Genomic DNA, 24,281 nt, shown 5'->3' with positions numbered 1-24,281 from the left:
ATTAGAATTGTTAACAGTATACCGTAGAATTGAGGGCTAAAGAAAAACCCTCGCATTTTTTTTTAATAGGTGTACTTCTTGACTAATCCTACTGTTGACGGGCAGGTTCCAACTCTAGATCTTTGTAACTTAATACAGAGGGTTGTTGGTCTATGTACTTTTTATTGCTTCCTTCCACATATCTTTGGTATTCAGCAATAAGAATTCAAAGGAAAGGTTATACCTTACACTTTGAGGATGTTAAATGGAACCTTTGTTCTGTCTGTTTCTGCAAACACTCATCCTCTTAAAACCTCCCCCCTCCTTCTTTCTCTCTCTCTTTCCTTCTCTCTCCCTCTCTCTCCCCAGGACGGGACACTAATGTATTAGTCTACATTAAGAGGAGGCTGGCAATGTGTACAAGAAAGCTGGGGAGGACCAGGGAAGCTGTGAAAATGATGAGAGATGTGAGTTTGGATTTGTGTTCATATTTGTCTTATTACCATGCGCAGTCCAAAAAGCATAGATAGGATGCTCACTACGCCTGCCCTTTGAGCATAACCGTGACACTTAAAATACCTATTCCAGCATTGATTCTTTGTGCGGATCCTTCCCGACATTATCCCCAGCTTCATAATTCCCTGCATGATGAGAGTGGAAGACCTTCTTGAGCTCATGTGAAATGCATAAGGCCCCTAAGAAAATATCCCAACAATGCCTCTATTGGACTTGCTTTTTATTCCCTCTTCTCACTTTCTGCTCCTCTCCTACTGCCTCACTGCATGTAAGGGGTCTGACCTGGGAGATCACCAATCCCTTACCCTGAATATCGAAAGTTTTCTAGTGAGTTTGATACCTTGGTTTTTCAGTTTGGGCCTTGCCCGCAAAGATGGCTCCTTTACTCAAGACCTCTGGGTAAACGTTAGCCTTTAGTTCTTTCCCACTAATTGGAAGATGATCTCATGCCATGTCATTTGACAGCGCTGCATCTTCAAGACCACAATAGTGGCTTGTCAATTGGAAGGGATGACTCAGCTATGAGATGGCATGGTCACGCTTAGGTTTTGGAAATTTACAAATGGGGAGTCTTCTGATTGGCTAGGAAGACTTGGTTCAGCTGGTAGGCCATATTGTATGGAGTTACCCTCTTCCCTTGTCTGCTGCCGTACACTTTTTCCAACATCTGTGGGGTCCATTGATCCTTTGCTGTGTATTAGAACTCTGCTAAATGAGCTTGCTATTTTTCTTTCGTTTTGCAATTGTGTTCTCTTCCACTCTTAGCAATATTCTGCAATTGTATTTTTTCAGTGGCCTATGAGTTCTATTTTAATTCTGTTGAACAAATCTGCCTCTTCAATCTTCATGTGGTTTCTGGGGAAAGTCCTTGGTACTGGGTCCTGTTTCTTGGCCAAACTGCCACTGAGTAATTTTTGTGGGCATGAGTCTGGTTTCCAGCTCTTGTTCCTGTGAATCTCAAGGGGTATCTGGTAAGGTTCTGGGAGTCTCGTGGCCCAGACTGGTGGGACTATAACAGCGATGGCTGCTGTACTACCTTGCAGGTTTGGGTTTCAACTCTGGTCGTTTGGCGCCTGCTAGACCAACAAGGGATGGTTCCCAGGGTTTTGGGGACTTCAGTCCTCTTACACCCAGGGTAAGGGAGACCCTGCTTTCAAATAAGTGCAAGGTTTCCTGATTTGAATGTTGCCTTTTATTGTCAATGGGGAAGTAAGTACATAAGCCCCGTACTCCCAGATTTCACCGATACAAGGAAGGGAGGCATAACCACCAGACAAATGCTATTATTTATTTTAAAAGGATCAGCATGTAATGGGACGATTCCCTTATCAAGAGTAAATGTGGCAAAACCAGAAACTGATGCAATTACTTTATGACTTGGAAAGAGGCAAGTGCGGTGCTGGATGCAACAAAAATGGTATCATAATATATAGAAAGAGAGATTTTTAATTAGGAATCCTAAAACGAGCATTGTTCCCTATTGGGGGGGGGGGTTGGGGAGAGAGAGGCTATATTAGGCTGATGACATTGCTGATGCTTTGACCTCCCTTCCTGAGCTCATTCCCGCAATACAATGTTCTACTTATCTCAGTTGCTGCCAGCACTCTAGTTCATTTGCCAATACTTAGTACAGCATGTAAGTGCATGCATAGTAGCCCCAAGGGAAATATGCACCAGTAGTGAAACGGGCAGACCTTATCAGGAAATGGGCACCCCCTCTTTTCAGTCTAATTCCATTTTCCTGGATTTTACACGTATTTAGCTCACTACCAACATACGTGACAGCTTCACTTCCATCATTGTGAAGCTGTCAGACATTCCGCCGCTCTTGAGCTCTAGCTAAATGTAGCCGCATTCTTAGGACCACGAACTTGACAGATGGCCGTTAATGGGGAGGATTTCTCCATCTTGAGAAAGGATTTCTCCTTCTACACAAAGGAATCTTGGGGCAGCCATTTGAGCCTTCTAACTCCTTCAGCTGTTTGTTCCCACGGAGCCAAGTCAAGATTTTCTACTTTTGAAAAAAAAGATTAATTTTATCTTGCCAGTTCTGAATCCCAGGCATAGGTGGGAAGATGGAGCCCTCTCCCCCACAGTTCAATGAATAACCATTTTTGCAGCTTCCTTCCACATCACAGAATTGGGAGGAAGGGCAGAGGCTATGAGTTCGTTTGAAAGATTGGAGGAAGGTGTGCATGCACCCCCGCCAGAGCCAAGGCTATATCAGGAGAAGTGCTAACATGTGAATGCTGACATGTTCTGGGAAACAAAATAGGGATTCAGCAAGCAGCCTTCCAGTGCACTTCTCAAGATGGAGGGTGAGGGAACAGCTGCAGTTGCCTGTGGTTCCTGCGCAATGTTTGCCATCTTGCCAAAGGTTGCAGGCAGCTTTACCTGCAGCAATTGCATGTTGATTGCCCTCTTAAAAGACAAAGTCCAGCAACTGGAGGAACGTGTAGCTACGCTCCAAAGAATTAGAGAGCTGGAGCTCTTCTTGGAAGCAACAGAGCACACCGTCTCCACCAAGGAGGAGACAGGGGACTCCCCTGAGAAGGAGGCTAGTTCACCAACACAGGAGCCAGATATATGGAGAAACGTGACTCAAAGAAGTAGGAGGCCCAGGGTTCGCTCTGATTGTTTAGAAATACACAATCGCTTTGAGGTCCTCTCCCCTAGCATGGAAGACGAAGAGTACACTCCATTTGAGGATCTCTCCCTCATTACAGTCGATCAGGTATATGAAGACGAGCAGCAAAGTCAGCCCTCAGGGAATGTGCAGGCGACCTTGGAACGGACAGCTCACGGAAGAACCCCGACCAGACCTAAGAGGAGGCGTGTAGTGGTGATAGGGGATTCCCTACTGAGGGGAACAGAAGCAGTGATCTGTGGGCCTGACAAGATGTCTCGGGAAGTGTGCTGTCTCCCCGCGGCTAAGATCCAAGATGTAACTGAACGACTGCAAGGAATCATAAAACCCACTGACAAATACCCCTTCCTCTTGGTTCATGTGGGAACCAATGACACTGCAAGCAATAGCCTCCAGAAGATAAAAAGAGATTACGAGGCTCTGGGCAGGAAATTGAAGCAATTAAATGCACAAATTGTCATCTCATCTGTCCTCCCAGTTGAACGACGTGGCCCAGGGAGAGAGGGAAAAATAGTGGAAGTGAACAGCTGGTTTCGCAAATGGTGTAAACAGGAACGGTTTGGATTCTTAGATCACGGAATGCAGTTTCTTGAAGATGGACTTCTGGCAAGCGATGGGCTGCACCTCACAACGGTTGGGAGGAATGTTTTTGCAAAAAATCTCAGAAACCTCATCAGGAGGGCTTTAAACTAATGTGGGGGAGGGAGACAGTGCTCCTGAAGGTAGGAGTCTATCAATTGATGAAGATGATCATCCAAATGTCATAGACCGAATGGAGCAAACAGCACGCAGACCTAGTGGTGGGAGGAAAAAATCCTTAAATAAGAGACACGGGGGAATGATTAATGGACTTCAATGTCTGTATACTAATGCGCAAAGCATGGGAAATAAACAAGATGAGCTTGAGCTCTTGGTACAGCAAACTAAATATGACATAATAGGAATCACTGAAACCTGGTGGGATAAGTCCCACGATTGGAATGTAATAATGGAAGGATACAATCTATTTCAGAGAAACAGACCAGACAAGAAAGGAGGAGGAGTGGCGTTATATGTCAGGGATGTGTATACCTGTGAAGAGATCCAAGATTTAGAACCTCAAAGCCAAAGTGAGAGCATTTGGGTCAAAATTAAGGGAGAGAAGAATAACAGTGACCTCATTGTGGGAGTTTACTATAGATCCCCAAGCCAAACGGAGGACATAGATTATGCCTTCCTGGGACAGATGGCCAAGCATGCAAAAGGAAGGAAGATAGTAGTAATGGGGGACTTCAATTACCCGGATATTTGTTGGATGTCAAACTCAGCCAAGAGCATAAGGTCAAACAGATTCCTCACTGGCCTTGCAGACAACTTCATTGTCCAGAAAGTGGGAGAAGCAACAAGAGGAACAGCCATTTTAGATCTGGTCCTAATCAGTGTTGATGACCTGGTTAGTGGGGTAGAAGTGGAAGGATCATTAGGCGCGAGTGATCATGCTCTTCTGAAGTTTACTATACAGCGGAAAGGAGCAGCCAAGCATACTAGGACTTAATTTCATGACTTTAAGAAAGCCGACTTCATAAAACTTAGGGAAGTGCTGGGTGAGATCCCATGGACAGTAATACTAAAAGGAAAGGGAGTTCATGATGGCTGGGAGTTTGTTAAGAGGGAGATAGTAAAAGCACAACTTCAGGCAATACCAATGAGACGGAAACATGGAAGGTGCCTAAAGAAGCCAGGGTGGCTATCTAAAGAACTTTTAACGGAGTTAAGATTAAAAAAGGATGTGTACAAAAAATGGAAAAGGGGGGAAACCACCAAAGAGGAATTCAAACAAATAGCCAGCACGTGTAGACACAAAGTCAGAAAAGCTAAAGCACAGAATGAACTCAGGCTTGCTAGAGAGGTTAAAAGCAACAAAAAAGGCTTTTATGGGTATGTTCGTAGCAAAAGGAAGAACAAAGAAACAGTGGGGTCACTCAGAGGAGAAGATGGTGAAATGCAAACAGGGGACACAGAAAGGGCTGAACTCCTCAATGGCTTCTTTGCCTCAGTCTTCTCCGATAAAGAAAACAATGCCCGACCTGAAGAATTTGGAGCAAATGATTCAGCAGAGGAAACACGGCCCAGAATAACTAAGGAGATAGTACAAGAATACTTGGCTAGTCTAGATGTATTCAAGTCTCCAGGGCCAGATGAACTGCATCCAAGAGTATTAAAAGAACTGGCAGATGTGATTTCGGAACCACTGGCAGTCATCTTTGAGAATTCCTGGAAAACAGGCGAAGTCCCGGCAGACTGGAGGAGGGCAAATGTTGTCCCTATTTTCAAAAAGGGGAAAAGAGAGGACCCAAATAATTACCGCCCAGTCAGTCTGACATCAATCACACGGAAGATTCTGGAGCAGATCATTAAGCAAACAGTCTGTGAGCACCTAGAAAGGAATGCTGTGATCACCAATAGTCAGCATGGATTTCTGAAAAATAAGTCATGTCAGACTAACCTGATCTCGTTTTTTGACAGAATTACAAGCCTGGTAGATGAAGGGAATGCAGTGGATGTAGCCTACCTTGATTTCAGCAAGGCATTTGACAAGGTGCCCCGTGATATTCTTGTAAAGAAGCTGGTAAAATGTGGTCTTGACTATGCTACCACTCAGTGGATTTGTAACTGGCTGACTGACCGAACCCAAAGGGTGCTCATCAATGGTTCCTCTTCATCCTGGAGAAGAGTGACTAGTGGGGTGCCACAGGGTTCTGTCTTGGGCCCGGTCTTATTCAACATCTTTATCAACGACTTGGATGATGGAGTCAAGGGCATCCTGATCAAATTTGCAGATGACACCAAACTGGGAGGGGTGGCTAACACCCCAGAGGACAGGATCACACTTCAAAACGACCTTGACAGATTAGAGAACTGGGCCAAAACAAACAAGATGAATTTTAACAGGGAGAAATGTAAAGTATTGCACTTGGGCAAAAAAAATGAGAGGCACAAATACAAGATGGGTGACACCTGGCTTGAGAGCAGTACATGTGAAAAGGATCTAGGAGTCTTGGTTGACCACAAACTTGACATGAGCCAACAGTGTGATGTGGCAGCTAAAAAAGCCAATGCAATTCTGGGCTGCATCAATAGGAGTATAGCATCTAGATCAAGGGAAGTAATAGTGCCACTGTATTCTGCTCTGGTCAGACCTCACCTGGAGTACTGTGTCCAGTTCTGGGCACCACAGTTCAAGAAGGACACTGACAAACTGGAACGTGTCCAGAGGAGGGCAACCAAAATGGTCAAAGGCCTGGAAACGATGCCTTATGAGGAACGGCTAAGGGAGCTGGGCATGTTTAGCCTGGAGAAGAGGAGGTTAAGGGGTGATATGATAGCCATGTTCAAATATATAAAAGGATGTCACATAGAGGAGGGAGAAAGGTTGTTTTCTGCTGCTCCAGAGAAGCGGACACGGAGCAATGGATCCAAACTACAAGAAAGAAGATTCCACCTAAACATTAGGAAGAACTTCCTGACAGTAAGAGCTGTTTGACAGTGGAATTTGCTGCCAAGGAGTGTGGTGGAGTCTCCTTCTTTGGAGGTCTTTAAGCAGAGGCTTGACAACGATATGTCAGGAGTGCTCTGATGGTGTTTCCTGCTTGGCAGGGGGTTGGACTTGATGGCCCTTGTGGTCTCTTCCAACTCTATGATTCTATGATTCTTTCTGCACTTAAGATCTCAATGGTTAGTCTCATTTCCAGGCTTAAGGCAATATATAACAACCCTGAGATTAAGAGTCTTGTGCTCTACTGACTGAGCTAAGAACCACTGACTGTCTTGCCAGAGTGGTGCATGCTCTAGTTATCTCCCGCTCGGACTACAACACGCTCTACGTGGGGCTACCTTTGAAGGTGGCCCCTGAAACTACAACTAATCCAGAATGCTAGACTGGTGACTGGGAGCGGCCAAGACCACATAACACTGGTCTTCAAAGACCTACGTTGGCTGCCAGTATGTTTCCGAGCACAATTCAAAGTGTTGGTGCTGACCTTGAAAGCCCTAAACGGCCTTGGCCCAGTATACCTGAAGGAGTGTTTCCACCCCCATCATTCTGGACACTGAGGTCCAGTGCTGAGGGCCTTCTGACAGTTCCCTCACTGCAAGAAGCAAAGCTACAGGAAACCAGACAGAGGGCCTTCTCGGTAGTGGCGCCCACCCTGTGGAACGCTTTCCCACCAGATGTCAAAGAAAACTATCTGAAATTTAGAAGACATCTGAAGGCAGCCCTGTTTCGGGAAGTTTTTAATGACTGATGTTTTAATGTATTTTTAATCTTTTGTTGGAAACTGCCCAGAGTGGCTGGGGAAACCCAGCCAGATGGGTGGGGTATAAATAACAACAACAACAGTTAATTACTTTTGTGATACAAAACTGCAACAACCTCTTCCTTGTCAGACATTGCCCCATTTTGTCACAATGTGGCTACTCCTTAACGATATGTGACGTACTGTGCTGAAAAATGGAGGTATGGCAGTGTTTTTAAGCTAAGCGGCAACGAAATGGAGACAACAGCATTAGGAATTGTAGCATTGAGGCTTTGTTCATCGGCCTGGAAACATACTCTTAGTTGAGCTCTTTTGGGGAAATGAGTGATACTCAAACACACACTTCCTTGTTCTCTTGACAAAAAACCAGGACATTTTACCGATTCCACCCCGGACACTAATTCCGCCATTAAAATCCAAGACATGTCTGGAAAATTCTGGACGTATGGCAACCCTAATGAATGCACTTTCATTCTCTTACCTTTCTGCCTATATTGTGTCTAGAGGCGATGTAAAAACTATTGATCCAGTCCAGGCATCCTGGGGTTACTAATGGCCTTAATGAGACTGAATTATGTGTCCTGTTATAACTGTGTTGCTATCACTAGGTGCCTCCTGTTAACCTTAATGGATCCCATCAGAGGCGGTTGTAAGGTAGCAGGACAGGTGTAGCCGAATTGCAAGGGGCGCCACAACAGTGTTGCAGAATGGAGCACAAGAGATGGGAAGGGGCCCCTCAAATTTTAGCACTGCACATCTGCCCCTGGAATTTGAGAGCCCGAAGCCCGCCACCGGTCCCATTCAACAGGGAACATTGCAAAGAAGCTAGTGTTCAGCTTCTGCACTCTTGGCAACCCTGATATCAGTTTCTCAGGGCACCAGTTACACCTCTCCCCCTTTCATGGCTATGTACCCAAATTGCCCCACCCACAGTTTTATAATAATAATTTATTATTTATACCCCGCTCACCCAGCTGGGTTTCCGAATAGCAGCAGCATAGAGACCCTGGCAACAGGGTGAAGTTCCCCAACCAGGGTCCTCAGATGTTGTTGAATTACAATCCTCAGCATCCCCAGCCAGCCTGGCCATTGGTAGGTGTTGTGGTCCATCAATATTTGTATATCAAGACCGGGGCAGTGGAACACCTAGATCCCCAAGACCTGGAGTCCTAATTTTGCCCAGCGTATGGGTGAAAAATGATTACAATGCTAAAGCCCAAAGTAATTCCTCACCTTTCTATAAATGGCAAGGTAAATGGCACAGTAACATGTATATTCTCTTACGTTTTAAAGACAGAAATATAGTGAAGGAACTCATTATTGTGTCAATTTACAGAAGTGCTTGAGTTGCATTACCTTTCATCCTGTGCTAGCCTACCGTGTTTCTTTGTAATTTATTGCAAACATTTTGAAGGAGAATTCCACTTTGGAAGAGAAAATGCATTAGAGTTAACGTTTTGTTTGCCCACTTACTTTCACCTGATTGCATTTATTCGGAGAGCAGAGTGACGGCAGCTTTCACAGTCACAACCCAAAATGATTTAGCCGGAAGACTTTTCTGATGGGACTGCTGTTGATTTGCATTGTCTCGCAGCCCAGTCTCTCTGCTGTTGTCTGATGTCCAAGACTATCACCCCGAAACTGTGTTACAGGGGCGAGTGGAAATCATATTTGGTCAGAAAGCAAAAGCAAACAAAAAAAAAAACCCAGACTAGATAAATGTCAACATGTAATGTGTTTCTAATGTGTTGTCAGTCTTCTGTTTTATTTGTTGGCTTGGAAACAAATAGCCCAGTAGTAATTTATTTGCATGATGCTAGAGCGAACACTTATTTCCAACTTCATGTGTATGTGCTCTAGATTCAATTCCTGTTCTAATAGTGAACCACCTTATAGTGCAATGTTATATTAAGAGATGTAAAATGATTGCTAGGTAAAGTGTAATGAAAAATAAGTATGCACTTGCAAGCCAAGTTCTGCTGACTTGTTATCAAAGGTGTTTGCACCAAAAGTTAGCCCTTTAATTTGGGGGGGGGTGTAAATCATTTTATAAAACCGGTGTAATTTTGATAACCATCTAACTTGGTTATTTGGAGGAAATAATCACTGGACCATGATTAAGCTAGTTTATATGAAGCATGTTTCCTGTTCCAGCTTCTACACGGAGTGATTACATGCGTTTGCCTTAAAATGAAGTGCTAGAGAGAGAGGGAATGGACTCTCCTGAACTGAAAGCAGAAATTTTTCTTCCTTTCCCTGACAGTTGCTGCATCTGGAACAAAGCAATTTCTTTTCCTTTTATTTTTTTGAGGATGTTGGGGCATAGTTTGGTCTCGTCCCTCCCCCCTGGATTTTGGGAGGCTCCCTCTCACAGAATACGAACGTACACAAGAATTAAACACAAGGACATAAGGTGGTCCTCTGCGGTTCAAATTCACTACTCGTATCCACCAGGAATTGTACATTCAGTACGGTGGCTCTGTTTTATTGAAATCCCAGTTGAAATCAGCCGGGACCAGACGCTGGTGGATGTCTTGACACCTACTGCAGATTTGTTTTGTTATTTCAGTAAGCATTTTAAGTGCTTTTATGGTTTTAACTTACTTTTATCTTTATTGCACTGTTGAATTTGTTTTCCTTAGAGCAGTCGTTTACACTTGCTTTCACATCAGTGTTGCAGGATTCCGTGCTAAATCTTAGCCTATTCTCTTATTTTTTTAATATTATAGTTAATGAAGGAATTCCCTCTTCTCAGCATGTTCAACATCCACGAAAATTTGCTGGAAGCTCTGTTGGAGTTACAAGCATATGCAGATGTTCAGGCAGTTTTAGCAAAATATGATGGTAAGCAAAAGTATCTCTTTACATTTTGTGTGTGTGTGTGTGTGTGTGTGCAAATTGAGAGCAAGAGAGAGCAGCTTCCAGTGACAGAATCACTTTAAAGGGTGAAAATCCCAGCTTCTTTCAAATGCCGTCTTCTATAGTTCGAAACAATTCTACATAAGTTGAACCTTTCTTAAGCTTCTCCATCATTCCATGTGCTCCGGACCATTTATTTATTTCATAAAATTTATACATCGCTTGGTTGTCAAACAAACAAAATGGTTTACAAAAAGGTAAAATAGTGAAATCAAGAAAAAATTACAACCCTCCTTAAAGACATACAAAAGTTAAAAACTAAAACAGATTAAACTTTTTAAAATTTTTAATAGAAATCTTATTTACAACATAACCCCCCCACCCCAATACAGAAATCCACCCTCATTAAATGTGAATATAACATACAATACAAACAACCAAATAAAAGACTTCCTTTATCCTGTATCTGACCTCCTTATTTACTTCTTCTAAGCTGTTTCCTTTATGAATAATTATTAAGATTTTTCTAATTATAACTTAAATAGCCACAAAGTGACTTTGTGGATACTTTGTGGCTACCTCAACTTTCTAAGCATCTGTGTGGGCTTGTCTAACCCAGGGACAGCTGTGGGCAGGATTCCTGCAGCAGGTTGGACTAAATGACCCTCAGGGTCCCTTCTGTGATACATAGTGTCTCCTCTCCCTCATTATCCCATTTTCTTGCTGTTCAACAGTGTGATTGACTCTTGGGTGAACTCAGAGATGCAAAATATTCCCAGACAATGAATCATCTCGACTTCTCTGTATCTTGTGGCCTTACAGAAATATTGTCTTCTGGCACAATTAAGACATCTACGTAAAGTGCATTTTCTGCCTGTTTTGCTGTCAGCAGCAATGCTCCTACTAGAAGAGGGGCACCTAGAGGGGGCATGCAATTTCGGAGGGAGATCTTTCCCTCCCATTAGTAGAGGGTTATAGTGTTTGCAGCCCTGGAAAGCGCTCACCATGGAAACTGCAGGCAGGCAAAGAACAGAAAATGTTTCAAGCTTCTTCTGCCTCTTTACTTGTTTTAAGAGATGCTCCAGTATTATTCTCTTCCAATGTCTTAAACAGCAAATTCTTCCTCTCTGGCACAGTTTTTGTGAGGATTCTGTATGCAAGCTTGCTAAATAAAAAGATGTGCAAGAGGTTGGGGGTTAGGGTTGATGGCTTAACTGCTGCAGAATTCTGGGTTAAATATGAATCTGTTGTTGCTGCTGAATGGTTTTGCTCAGAAGAAATAAGCTATTTGCAGGATTCATAGCAAATGAAAACCTCCCTGACCCTCAGGCCATACTGCAATACTGGATTGTTTGCCATTAAAGCAGCTATTTTTAATGGCATTGAGAGCAAGTTATTCATTAACCTCAAAGGGGGAGTGTGTTCTGACAGTGAGTGCCATTAATTGACTTCTGACCTTAATAGCGCAGAGAAAATTGAAATATTAGGGAGGATTTTTGGCTTTTCAAATGATTCCTTTTTATTCAAAAAAATAGAGGGCATGTGTAACAGTTTCCTAGGGAACTGTTGATTAAACATTTTGGGTCATATGCAGTTGTGCCTCTATTTGAAGTCTTTGATATGATTGATGCCTCTTCTAATGGATTTTCTTTTTCTTTTAGCAGAGAGGGAGAGGTGATTTTTGCTAATTCGCTGTGCAGTCCCTCATAACAATATTCATGCTGTTTTGGAGGCTTCCACTATCTTCCAAACAGTCTGGGGGGGATATGGTGGAGATTGCTTCTCCGCCACTTTTGGAGGCATCTATCTGTCCTTTTGATCACAGTACAAGATTTCAGTTCTTGCTTTAATAGTACAGTAAAGCTGAGCAAGGGACGCGGGTGGTGCTGTGGTCTTAACCAGATCGGCTTGCCGATCAGAAGGTCAGCGGTTCGAATCCCCGCGACGGGGTGAGCTCCCGTTGCTCGGTCCCTGCTCCTGCCAACCTAGCAGTTCGAAAGCACGTCAAAGTGCAAGTAGATTAATAGGTACCGCTCCGGTGGAAAGGTAAATGGCGTTTCCGTGCGCTGCTCTGGCTCACCGGAAGTGGCTTAGTCATGCTGGCCACATGACCCGGTAGCTGTACGCCGGCTCCCTCGGCCAGTAAAGCGAGATGAGCACCGCAACCCCCGAGTCGGCCACAACTGGACCTAATGGTCAGGGGTCCCTTTACCTTTTAAAGCTGAACAAAGTGGACTAGCCCAAAGTTTCCCAAACTTGGTTCTCCAGCTGTTTTTGAACCAGTTCCCATCACAACTGACCTGCTAGCAAGGAATGATGGGAGTTGTAGTCCAAAAACAGCTGGAGACCCAAGTTTGGGAAATACTGGACTAGCCAGTGGAATACTGATCCATGTACACACTACCTGCAAGTAGCTTATCGGGTGAAAAGGTTCTCTCTCACCCTGCTGTGTTAGTTTTATGCTTGCAGGGAGTTTTGATGTAAGTGATAACCTTTACATGCCATGCACAGGTAAAAATGTGGCATGTGTTTGCCATGTGTATCTGACCTATTCTAGCTATGACAAGAAGCCAGACCTTCTCCAACGAAGACAGAAGGCTTTCATGTCTTCGGGGCAAGATCTCACAGACCACTTCCCTAAGGAGTGGACAGCCTTAAAGAGGGAAGCCTCTGGCTTAGCACTTCACATCTCTTTAATCTTCCCCTCTAGGCTCATTGCCTGTGCTGAAGGGTTGACATAGAAATTTGAGCTCTGGTGTGGAGGTTCCTTAGGGACTGCAGGTTCCACAAGTACATACTCTTAATTTCAGGAGTCCCTGGCTGAAGGATCCGAATGTGAATGGACTCTGGCTCAGACCTGTTTATAATGCCAGGAGCTGGGTCAGTTTCCAGCATCTCTACTTCCAGTACCACTAGTCTGGTGGATTGGGGCTCAGGAGTCCTGACCAGATCATATGCTTCTAAAGTTGAGAGCTGGTGGTAACTGTTAATCTCTGCTAATTATTTGAGAGTGGAACTCTTGCCACACTTACGTATTGTGTTTAGTATTAGAGACCCAAGTACTGAATTTGGCATCTGCTTGTTTCTCTCTAGCTATTGCCATGTTTTGTTCTTTTTCTCTGTATATCTGATTTTTAGCTAGGTTTTCCCTATTGCTTTAAGGGTCTTGATACTGTTAGTCATTTTACTTGGTTAGTTGCCCTGGGTTTGAGAAGGGCAGGATAACCATTGGTCAAATACATACAAACAGACCCATGGTCTAGGGTTCTGGAATTGGCCAAAGCAATCTACCATGTTTACATGTGGCAGTAAGCATATATTCATAACTGCGTAATGTGCAAAATGAATCTTTGTATGATTCAAAGACTAATTCTTCCAAGCATTAATGGTCTCTGTTTGGCTAAGCATATTCTATTTTGGTAAACCTGAGAAAAGGTCAGTCAATAGATCTCTCCCGTTTGGCTCTCTGGGGACAACACTTCAGACTTAAACCCATTTAACAGTAATTCTCTCCTGTTGAACTCCAAGGAACCTTGAGAATACTTTCTCCAGGAGACTAGCTAGGGATCTCTTGATTGGCACTTCACAGTATCCTCATGAGAATACAATTCCCAGGGCCATTAGAGCTGAGCAAGGAGAATATAGCTGCAAGTTTGTGGTGTAGCTTGGCTCTCTTTCTCCATGGCTTTGCATTTGAGCTGAAAGCAGTCTTGAGACACAGAACAAGGTTGATGCAATGGGGCAGCCATGCTCGTTTATTCAAGTGTTTCCCCCAGTCAACATGAGAGGGGCAAGAGTGTGTGGCTTCTTCTAACATGCCTGCATGAAGGAAGCAGAACTGTTACCCATGATACCTCTGCTTATTCTGTTGCTTCAGCCTGGCTTACCAATCCTCAGGGCATTGCTGGGACGCTGGACCACAAAGAGGGCACAAGAGAAAAGGAGGTTCAATTTCCCTCACTTGGGTGCCCCTTTAGCTATTAAAACTTGTTTTCATACATGTTTTAATATAGTTTATATGCTTTTAAATAAAATAGTATACATTTTGTATTTTTATTGTTGATGTTTTAAATTGACACTTATTGTTAATTGCTTTGGGGTGTCTCCCAGGAGGCAATTACGAAATGAAATAAAGTAGACCTTGACACTACTTCATACATGAATGTGACAGACACATGAATGAATATCAAACATGTTCATCAAAGCTGTATTAGCCTTAGTTAAGTTCAGGTACAGTCCTGGATGTTTCTTCCTTGCTTGGCATTATTGCCGTATTGCACGATCCTGTTTCCTAAAAATACTGCACATTAGTTGTGTTTAAAAACTCTTCCTCACTGCGCTGCCCCCCTCTCAGAGATGATTTGAGAGGTGCATCTCCCAAGCGGTAAATGTTTGTCAGAGGGTTAAAATCATTAACACTAAGAGATACAGCTTTGACTTTCTTCTACCAAGGGTTCCAATTTAGAGGAGATAATTGGTTCCAATCCTTCCTTAATGTGGTTCTAGATGGGTTTCCACGTTTCACAAAACGTATTGAAAATGTATTCATAGATTTCTGTTTTATCACCACCATTGCGGTTTTTAAACTTACAGGCTTTTTCATTTTTGTTTTCTTCCCTACAGATATAAGTTTGCCCAAATCAGCCACAATATGCTACACGGCTGCCCTGCTGAAAGCCAGAGCTGTCTCTGACAAGTAAGTCCAGAACACCTGTCCACCAGAATTCTACTCTGCAAACTTGGCTGACATTTAACATTTTTCATTACTGAAGGACCATTCATACTAGCAGGAAAATGTTATATCATGCCATGTGATGTTTATTTGATGTTGTATAATGGAGGCTGCTTGAACATCACATTTGTATACTGCATGGATAGCATCAACAATGGTTACCTACATATTACTGCTGTTTGTTTTTTAAAAAACAGCTATTCTCTTGGCCATCTTCTTGTATACAAAATGTGACAATTTTATAAACGTAATTTATCCTTACCAGCAGAATAATTGTGTGTGAGGCACATTATTTATTTGAAACAAGTATTGTGAATGTGTAAGTATTTCTGGCAGGCAAATAGTGGATTATCTCAGTCTGCAACATAAAAGCTTCCTTAGGAGTATCTTTCTAGGGTGCTTAGCAACTCACACTCTGCTTCTTCAGCTGCTATCGGAGATATTTGTCAGAGATGCAGGGATTCAGCCATTCGTAGGGGTGCTTGGCACCTTACTGGATGAGCTCCTAAGAGCCAGATTCTGCTCAGAGGTGGAAGCCCACAAATCCCGAGCAGAAGGCGTCACGTCCTGCACATGCTACCCGGGTTCAGAGCACAGCCCAAAGGGTGGGAAGGAAGCAGCATGGGAAAGACCACTTTCCTTCCTGCTCTTTTTTTATTTTTTGCAGAGACTTTGCGATTATAGTGTATTTGCACTTCAAGACCTAAGTAATTTTTTTCCCTTTCGTTCTTTTTTTTTTGTCCTGTAGATCGCCAGTACCATCTGCAACATCTTTCCTCCCTACACAGCGACTCCAGCTTGGGAGGGCAGGGCTAGGTTTGTCACAGCTTTCCCTGTGGTGTCTGCCTGCCAAGTTCAGCTATGGAGTTAGCCATGGGGTGTGAGGTGAGAAAGAGATTGCATGGTCTGGGTATTCCCCGCCCCCGCCTTCCATTCACTGGGGCAGATGATATTTGCCCACAGTATGGGCACACCACTAGGAACGGGTACAGCTAAAAGTAGATTACCTACTACTGTCGCTGTCCCAGTGGCTTCGAGAACTCGAAAGCCTTCCCAAAATGTATTTTTCAATTAAAAAGAGAGAAAAAAACCCTTTGGAACAATTTACTGGCATTTTTTTTTCTTTTTTCACCCCTCCCTTGAGGGGTTTTGGTCCTGCTTTTAAAAACAAGCACATGAAGCAAATTTAGATTAGCAGACAGAGAGAAAAGAAATTGGACTGCTTATACATTTGCCGCGATAAGTTGCAAACGTGCTTTTGACTTCTGCTGGGATTTTTAGTCAGTAGCCTCTGTGTCATTTGGTTGCTCAGCTTTTCCATTGGAGAGCGCTAAGGCCCCTGCTACATCGATGCTCCTCTGATGCTTTTCCGTGTGCTGAAGTTGACCTCCATGCTTCCTGTTTTCTTTGTTCCGTGTAGGTTTTCTCCAGAGGCAGCTTCAAGACGAGGGCTAAGTACGGCAGAGATGAATGCAGTAGAAGCTATTCACAGAGCGGTAGAATTTAATCCACATGTGCCAAAAGTGAGTTTATAATGAGTTACTGCGGCTGTTTGAAACAAAAGCCGAAATGAACTTGAATGGGAGGTGAACAAGGAAGGGTTGGGGATTTAATGTAGTGCAACAGGGCAGCCAGTTTTATGGGCAGGGTGTAGCCTTCTGCCTTTGTCACTGCTGCAACAAGTACAGTTGTCGAAACCTTGAAATCAACCTCTTTTTAAACCTCAGGATTTCTCCTTTTTTGATCTTGTATAAATAGTTCTCCAGTGTGTTTCATACTCTTGCTCTTTGAAGACCTTCTTTTGGAGTGTCTTCTTTAGCCATTTTCACAAGTGATGGGGTAAATTTCCTTTAGCATTTTGTACATTTACATCAGCTAGAATCAAGCTCTCGAGTTGAATAGTTCCCTTCCACTTTTACTTCTATGTTATCAAGTCAGAATTTCAGACTGAACATAGCTCTCAGCTTTGCTTGTGCAATTGTCCTTAACACTATTATTTTTAGCACACCTGTTTTTTGTGTGCTGCCCTTAGCCATTTTAAAACTGGGCTGCAGATATACAATGTAGAACAGCTCTGCAGTTCCTCACCTGTAGCATTTCATACTGCAGATAGTAGATTTCACATTTGCCTCTCACTACTTAATCTGGAGAGGAAAATTAAGCATACTGTGGTGGCTTGGTTAGAGCAATACTCTGATCTGCTCTTTTCCAAGAAATAGAGAGCTGTTTACAATGCAGGAGCAATCTAATATAGGATCCCACTTGCAGTCTCAAATGGTACACACCTGGAAGTGAGGTACCATTTTGTGTTTCAGTAGGGAATGCAGGATTTTACATCAAGTGCTTAAGACTCGTGCTTCAACATATCCAGGAAAATATTGCCCCACAAATAAGAAAAGGGGGAAGAGAGTTTATTTTTGAAGAACCTATGCTGAGGTTACATTTTAGCATCTCATTCGAACTGCAGCAATCTATTTTCCACATTGGACTTTGGCATGCATAGCTAATAGAAAAGTCTATTTAATTCTTTATAACAGTAGCTAAGGCTGCAATCCTTCCATGAGGGTTAGTCCCACTGCACTAAAGATATCTTCTGAATAGACATGTATAAGATTGCTCTGCCAGTTGTAGAACTGGCCCAGAGATAAAGTTGCTTCTGAAGAGTAAACCCATGTGGTCTCCATAACTCAGGAAATCAGCCTCTGCTGTCCTCCTTGTTTAAGTAATCGGTTTTCCACTAAGCTTGAGGTGCTCCTGCAATTAAAAAATCAATGTAGTCAAAATGCAGCTTAATTGGTTAATCAGAGCAGTATTCTTTCAGTGGATTTTCCCTGTGCATTTAGTTTCTCTGGAGCATGAGTTAATGAGTGCATGACCCTAGCCTGTGTTCCCAAGGCATTCCTTGTAATGTGTGATAGTTTTAATCATGTACACGCAACATGTTCATCAATATAGGCGCCCTAGGCTGTTCTGACATCTGTAAAGAGTGTACAGGCCTGGCCTTGGGCACACCCAGCGTGAGCACTATGCTCATACAAAAAGATTAGTATATCTCTTGAATAGTTTTAGGCTCCCCCTAGCTATAGGCAGTGAAGCAGTATCCTAAATTATTAAACCTCCCAGATAGGAATAGTACTTAAAATTCACATTTAAATGGCTATTCACTATTACAGCAGCATTAATTAACAATTACAACCATAATCAGAGAGTTACATCTATAATTTATGGTATCGTCAATTTGGTTTGGGATTCTGAAATGTAAGCAACTTATGTCTGTCTCTCTCTCTCTCTATTTATATACTGCCCTTCCCCAGAATTGGTTCCAGGATGGCTTGTCCATTACAGTAAAACAATAAAAGTGCTTGATGCAGAACTATAAATACAAACTTCAAAGACCACTATAAATTAGGATTTTTCCTTAAGATGTTACAAAACTTAAATGGATTACTAGAAATTGGCAGAATTGATATTCAGAATAGCATGATCCTGAAGAAGCAACTTGGTAGAAATTGATGTGTTTGAATTGTATTATAGTGGTACCTCAGGTTACAAACTTTCATTCCGAAGGTCCGTTCTTAACCCGAAACCGTTCTTAACCTGAGGCGCATGTTTGCTAATGGGGCCTCCTGCTACCACTGGTGCGCGATTTCAGTTCTCATCCTGGGGCAAAGTTCTCAACCCTAGGTACTACTTCAGGGTTAGTGGAGTTTGCAACCCGAGGTAGCACTGTACTTACGGTGCAGTCCTATAGAGGTGGGTGAAGCAAGTCTCACTACATTCAGTGGGTCTTACTCCCAGGTAAGTGTGCAGAAGGTGTCAGTCCTATACGGTTACCTGGAAGGAAGTTCCATTCAATTCAGTGAGGCTTACTTCTGCAAAAAAAAAAGGGGTAGGGAATTGCAGTCAGGACACTTATAGTGAGCCTTCCAACTATATCACTCTTTCATTATTAGAGCTACCCTAATTAGAGAATTACTTTTTTTTTTGCTGTTTTCATAGTTAGCATTTGTCTTTACAAGAGTAAGGTTTTACTTAATAGTTTTCTCCAGTTGGCAAGGGATGCTTCAGTATACTTGGCACGCTGAAGAACTTGGGATACTTCAGTAATGCATCATCAGGTGCAGTTGGTGGTGTCACATTTTGTGTCTTTAACTCCAAACAACCCCCTTTCTCCCTTCATTCTCTCTGTGTAGCATTCACACAGAGTTAATGAATCATGTGTAACTATGGAGATCAAATGTAGGCATTCTGTTCATTGGCTCGGCTGATACTCCAGTGATTGCCATGAGTTGACTGCAGTGCCCTATCCTGTTGTTTCTGATACATTGAATAAAAAATGTACCATGTTTCCTCAAAACTGTTATGGTTTGCTGTATTTTTAAGAGCCTCCAGTTGCTTAGTTTTCCCACAAGTGCAGCATTCCAGTTTTTTTGCCATACTATGTCTCCATTGTCAAATTAGCAACTGTCTTCCAATTTCGACCTAAACTTGTCTGGCAGCCACTACAAAAAGGGTTACTAATTCTTTAAACAACATGGCCTTTAAATGCTATATCACGTTTAATAAAACACCTGCAGTACCACACAGGAAGCAGGTGCATCCTGGCCCAGGGCAAAATTTCAGGTAGTGACTTTGTTCCTTTGCGACTGTGTGTTGTCTTTCTGTTGCAGTATCTCCTAGAAATGAAAAGCTTGATATTGCCTCCTGAACATATTTTGAAGAGAGGCGACAGTGAAGCAATAGCTTATGCTTTCTTTCACCTTCAGCACTGGAAAAGGGTCGAGGGGGCACTAAATCTCTTACATTGTACGTGGGAAGGCAGTAAGTAACTCACTTTCTTAGAAGCATCTGGCAGGTGAATGCCAAATGATGCAATAGCTCATTTGCTTTTGATATGCAAAGCCCTTGCAGGCTACAGAATATTGATTGATTCGTGCTAGTACCTGATCTAGCCGCCTTCTTGCAGAAATGGGGGCTTAAGTGCATTGAGTCTCTCTTATGTACATAAGGTTATCCTGCTTGCCAAAATACATAGGGAAGCATGTGCACAGGAGTTCTGTGGCAGAAGAGGAATGTAGTATTGTATCACATCTTTTTTTTTATTTGCATACTATGAATAGATTATCTTTTCAAAATGAGAGCAAGAGCATCAAATGATACTGAGAACAATCCTAGTTGTTTTTCACATGTTTTTATTCTGAAAAGTGTGGCCCAGAGAAACAAGTTTGAGAACCACTGCTATAGACACTTACTTGGGAGTAAGTCCCATTGAACTCAATAGGGCTTCCTTCTGAGATGTATAAATTGCACTGTTAATATTGATGATACAGCACCTCTGTATGCCTTCAAAGCAGTACTTGGCTGCTTTCATTTGCATCTCAACTCCTCCTAAAGTTGCAGGGATATTGAGGTTTTGAAATAAGCATACTGCTTTTGTGTTATATTTATTTGAATAGGAATATAATAGTAGATGCATGGAGAATTCAATAATTTGGCTAAGTGGCTGAAAACTATTTACATCAGGATTCATTGAGAGAAGGGATTATATGTATTGCAAATTTAAATAGCAAGCTTAACTTGATGTTTGCATGATTGTGTTTTATTATTGTGTGAGTCTGCATCAGAGGTTCCCAAACTGTGGTCTGTAAAGCACAAAGTGGTCTGCGAACTTCATTCAGGTGGCCCACGGCATGTCTGCAGTAAATACTCATATTAAGTTTAAATTGTATTTTTATTGCTCTTGTTGTATAACAATAAGATGAATACTATGGAAGACAAACTGTAATACAGTACAATAAAATATAAGAAATACAATAAAAAATAATATAGTCCCAAGAATAGTGCATTACAATTACTACAACAGGTATAAAAATCATCAAGCAGTCCACCAAGACCACCAGCAATTTTTGAGTGTGCATGTATGTGGGAAGTTTGGGAACCATTGCCCTACATGACTATTTTAGCAACTGAAAGGTTTATTGATCTTGTATCTAAAGTGCATTGCAATGTATGGCTCTGTCACCTTCAAACTGTGACTGTTCCTCCCTTTCCTTTATAGCTTTCAGAATGATCCCTTATCCTTTGGAAAAAGGGCACCTTTTCTACCCTTACCCCATCTGTACAGAAACAGCAGACAGAGAACTTCTTCCATGTAAGAGTGAAACTTTTTCCCCCTTGTTATATTTGTAAATAACTAAAAAACAGGCTATTTCTCCAAGTGCCCTTCCCATACAAAAAACTATCGAGGTTGGAAAATGCTTTACCCCACTGTTGTTATTCATAAGGAAATTTATACATAATTGAAAAATAAACAATGCTCCTAGCCATTATAATACGTAATCTTTTATGAGAGTTTTGACATGAAGATGGATGTTTGGTTTAGCTAGAGAAAGAAGAAAAGGAGGAACTAGAGGAGTGTGTTAGAGCAACAGAGGTCAAGCTCAAGAAACATGCTCTTTTGGTGAATATTTTAGGTGACCAAGTTTTAAAAAGGAACCTCCCCAGAATACTTAAGTGAACTGAGAGCCAGAATGTTTCAAATAATGCATTTTGCTTACCCTAGCTTGGTGTTTGTTCTTTCCTAATATTTTCCATGCAGCATTTCATGAAGTCTCAGTTTACCCCAAGAAAGAGCTTCCTTTCTTTATTCTCTTCACTGCCGGATTATGTTCCTTCACAGCTATGCTGGCACTTTTGACACATCAGTTCCCAGAGCTCATGGGAGTCTTCGCTAAAGCAGTGAGTAATATTTCCTCATGACCCTTTTCCGGGTGGATCAAGTGTGTGTGTGTGTGTTTGACTGGATAAATAAAATAGGACTGTATGAAATTTGGTGACAATTGTGTTCTGGCTCTACATTCAGTCTGAAGGGCTATGATTCTGAGGCTTCTGTAACTATATATTTTAAACGTTGTGCAGGAAAACAGACTTTAATAAGGTCTATTTTTGCAATACATTTATGTTTTACAGCCTGAGCTATTAGCGCGTCATAAAGGTACAAACCACGCACTCTTAAGTTTGTCCCTAAGCAAAGTGCATTAGCTGTCTAGTAAACTCTTGCCCCCTATGCTGCAGTTGGCCCTTGTTGTTGGGACCCCAGTATAATGTTGCCAATTAAGACTTGTCTATCCAACAGCATGATGGATCAGGACAAAGTTGTGGTAGATCCTTATAGTATGTTTACCACAACATTCATTCTAGGTTACATGTTGGCAACTTTATGAAAAATGGAGTGGAAGCTTCATTCCTTTTATCACGGAGCTGAGAACAAGCAAACACCATACAGCAGTGGTTTAATGGAATAAGTTCCTGTTTGATTTAACTATACTTTTCAGGGAAAGCTACGCTATGGAATATAAATGTGAGAGTTCTTTGTATTACAATGTACTAGAAGGAAGATTTGCATTTCATATTGCATGCCAAAATACAGTCACATTTATGGCAGTCATGTCTATTTCATGTGACATGTGTGGTAGCAGCAAACTATTACTTTTCTTAACATGATGCAAGCAGCCAGTCTTCCCTTAAACTGATATTGTAAGTTGTAGCTATTAGTATGATGACTTATGGCTGCTGCTGTTATGGGTCCCATTTGCCTTCTCAAACAAAAGTGCTGTATTTTTCGCTCCAAAAGATGCACCAGGGAGGAGGAAAACAAGAAAAAATTATTTTGAATCCCAGAAGCCAGAACAGCAAGAGGGATCTGGCTTCTGGGATAACCGCACAAAGCCTCTTCAGGGCAGCGGGATGAAGGCTCCCCCTGCCCGAAGAGGCTGCGCACGGATAAGGCAGAAGCCAGGACGGTGTGTCGCTGTGCAGTTCTCCCTCTCTGAGAGGGAGAACTGCTCAGCGCCCCTTCAGTGAAGCTGGAGAAGGAACAGAAGGAGTCCCGCTGCGCAGAGAGGGAGAGCTGTGCAGCGCCCCTTCAGCGAAGCAGGAGGAGGAACAGAAGGGGCTCCGTTCCTCTTCCAGCTTCGCTGAAGGGCCGCTGCGCGGCTCTCCCTCTCTGCGCAACGCCATTCGCTCCATAAGACGCACTCACATTTCCCCTTACTTTTTAGGAGGAAAAAAGTGTCTCTAATGGAGCGAAAAATACGGTAGTTATAAAGGGTAATGAGACATTTTTGACAGCCTTCCTGGTAAATAGTCCTGTCGATAGAATTAAGGGTCAGTTCAAAACATTTTTAGAATTCTGTATCTTAAACATGCTGACTCACTGGATTCTGATCATAAAGAATTACTGAGCAATAAAATCACAAAATTTACTAAAACCGGTACGGTGTTCAGATCGCAATATCTGTTTCAGACTTTTTGAGCTGCTGATACATCACAGGGAGGGAGGTGCGATGTATCAGCAGTTCAAAAATTCCACCTGTGCAAAGGCTGCACACCTGCCGCCTCTCAACATGGGGATGCTCCCTTAAACTGCTCTGCTGAGGGGTGGGCGGGAGGCTGCGTGCCACTCAGCAGATCAGTTTAAGGAAGCCACACACAAAACCAAGGCCTCTGGTTCAAGGGAGTTGGAGGTGTATGGAAGCGTTGATCAGCTAAGAGGCAGCGTGTGCGCAGGCCCTTCCTCCCGCCAAGTCACCATTGGAGCAACTGACCAGGAGGGAGAGGCAGCCTGCTCAAGTGGCTGCCTTCCCCTTTCCCTTCTGGCTTGCGGGACACTTCCCACTAGGTCTGGACGATGTCAGCTTTTCAACACTGTGATCTCGTGATACACCGTGATGTTGAAACAGAGGGAGGAAAAAGCTGCATTGGCCCCAGCCCCACGATGAGCTGGGCTGAAATCGCTGAACTCCCACTGAGGAAACTTGAGATGGTTTTACCCCCAGCACCTGCTGGGGCCGATGCAGCTTGTTCCTCTCACTGGGCATTGGGGAAATGAGCTGCTAGAGGGGTGGGCTTTGTCAAAGGTTCCTGCTTGCTTTTGCCTGAGCGGGCACACTGCCTCTTTACGCCTGGAGTGGCCAACCACCCCAGGAGAAAAGATGCAGCCCACCCTCTCAGGCGAAAGCACAGTGTCAGGCTTCATTCACTGGGCTACCTTTTTCTCCTGGAAGGAAGAGGTAGCCTGCCTGACCCCACCACCCTCCAAAGGCAGCAGATGAGAGGCGCATATGGGCCTGCCTCAGCCACTTTTTTTGGGGGGGGGTGTCAGGCAGGCTACCTTCCCCTTAGTGGAGAAGTCTAACAGAACCCACAGCTCATGAGGCCTGGACTTCGTTAGATTTCTCCGCTAAGGGGTCGG

At 43.0% G+C, this 24,281-nt stretch overlaps 1 protein-coding gene and 1 long non-coding RNA gene across 5 annotated transcripts in view; one reads left to right on the top strand and one right to left on the bottom strand.

The window, feature by feature from the left end:
- Positions 1–24,281, top strand: part of ST7 (suppression of tumorigenicity 7) — a 98,859-nt gene that overhangs the window by 73,061 nt on the left and 1,517 nt on the right. For 3 of the 4 annotated variants that reach the window (XM_053405907.1, XM_053405909.1, XM_053405910.1), the window contains exons 8-14: positions 349–446; positions 10,167–10,281; positions 14,920–14,992; positions 16,449–16,551; positions 19,699–19,849; positions 21,087–21,179; positions 21,627–21,766. In XM_053405907.1, coding sequence (XP_053261882.1) covers positions 349–446; positions 10,167–10,281; positions 14,920–14,992; positions 16,449–16,551; positions 19,699–19,849; positions 21,087–21,179; positions 21,627–21,766 — 773 coding nt within the window. The remainder of the gene's footprint in view (positions 1–348; positions 447–10,166; positions 10,282–14,919; positions 14,993–16,448; positions 16,552–19,698; positions 19,850–21,086; positions 21,180–21,626; positions 21,767–24,281) is intronic. The other variant, XM_053405908.1, reaches the window with a different exon arrangement.
- On the bottom strand, positions 17,423–20,738 carry LOC128422204 (uncharacterized). Its single transcript, XR_008332449.1, has 2 exons — positions 19,972–20,738; positions 17,423–17,782 (listed from the first exon to the last, which is right to left on the bottom strand). It is a non-coding gene; the product is annotated as an uncharacterized LOC128422204 (long non-coding RNA).

This window comes from Podarcis raffonei, chromosome 10 (genome assembly GCF_027172205.1).
Source record: "Podarcis raffonei isolate rPodRaf1 chromosome 10, rPodRaf1.pri, whole genome shotgun sequence".
Lineage (NCBI taxonomy): Eukaryota > Metazoa > Chordata > Lepidosauria > Squamata > Lacertidae > Podarcis > Podarcis raffonei.
Note: the sequence above shows the minus strand (reverse complement) of the source record. Positions and strands in the feature narration are given on the sequence as shown.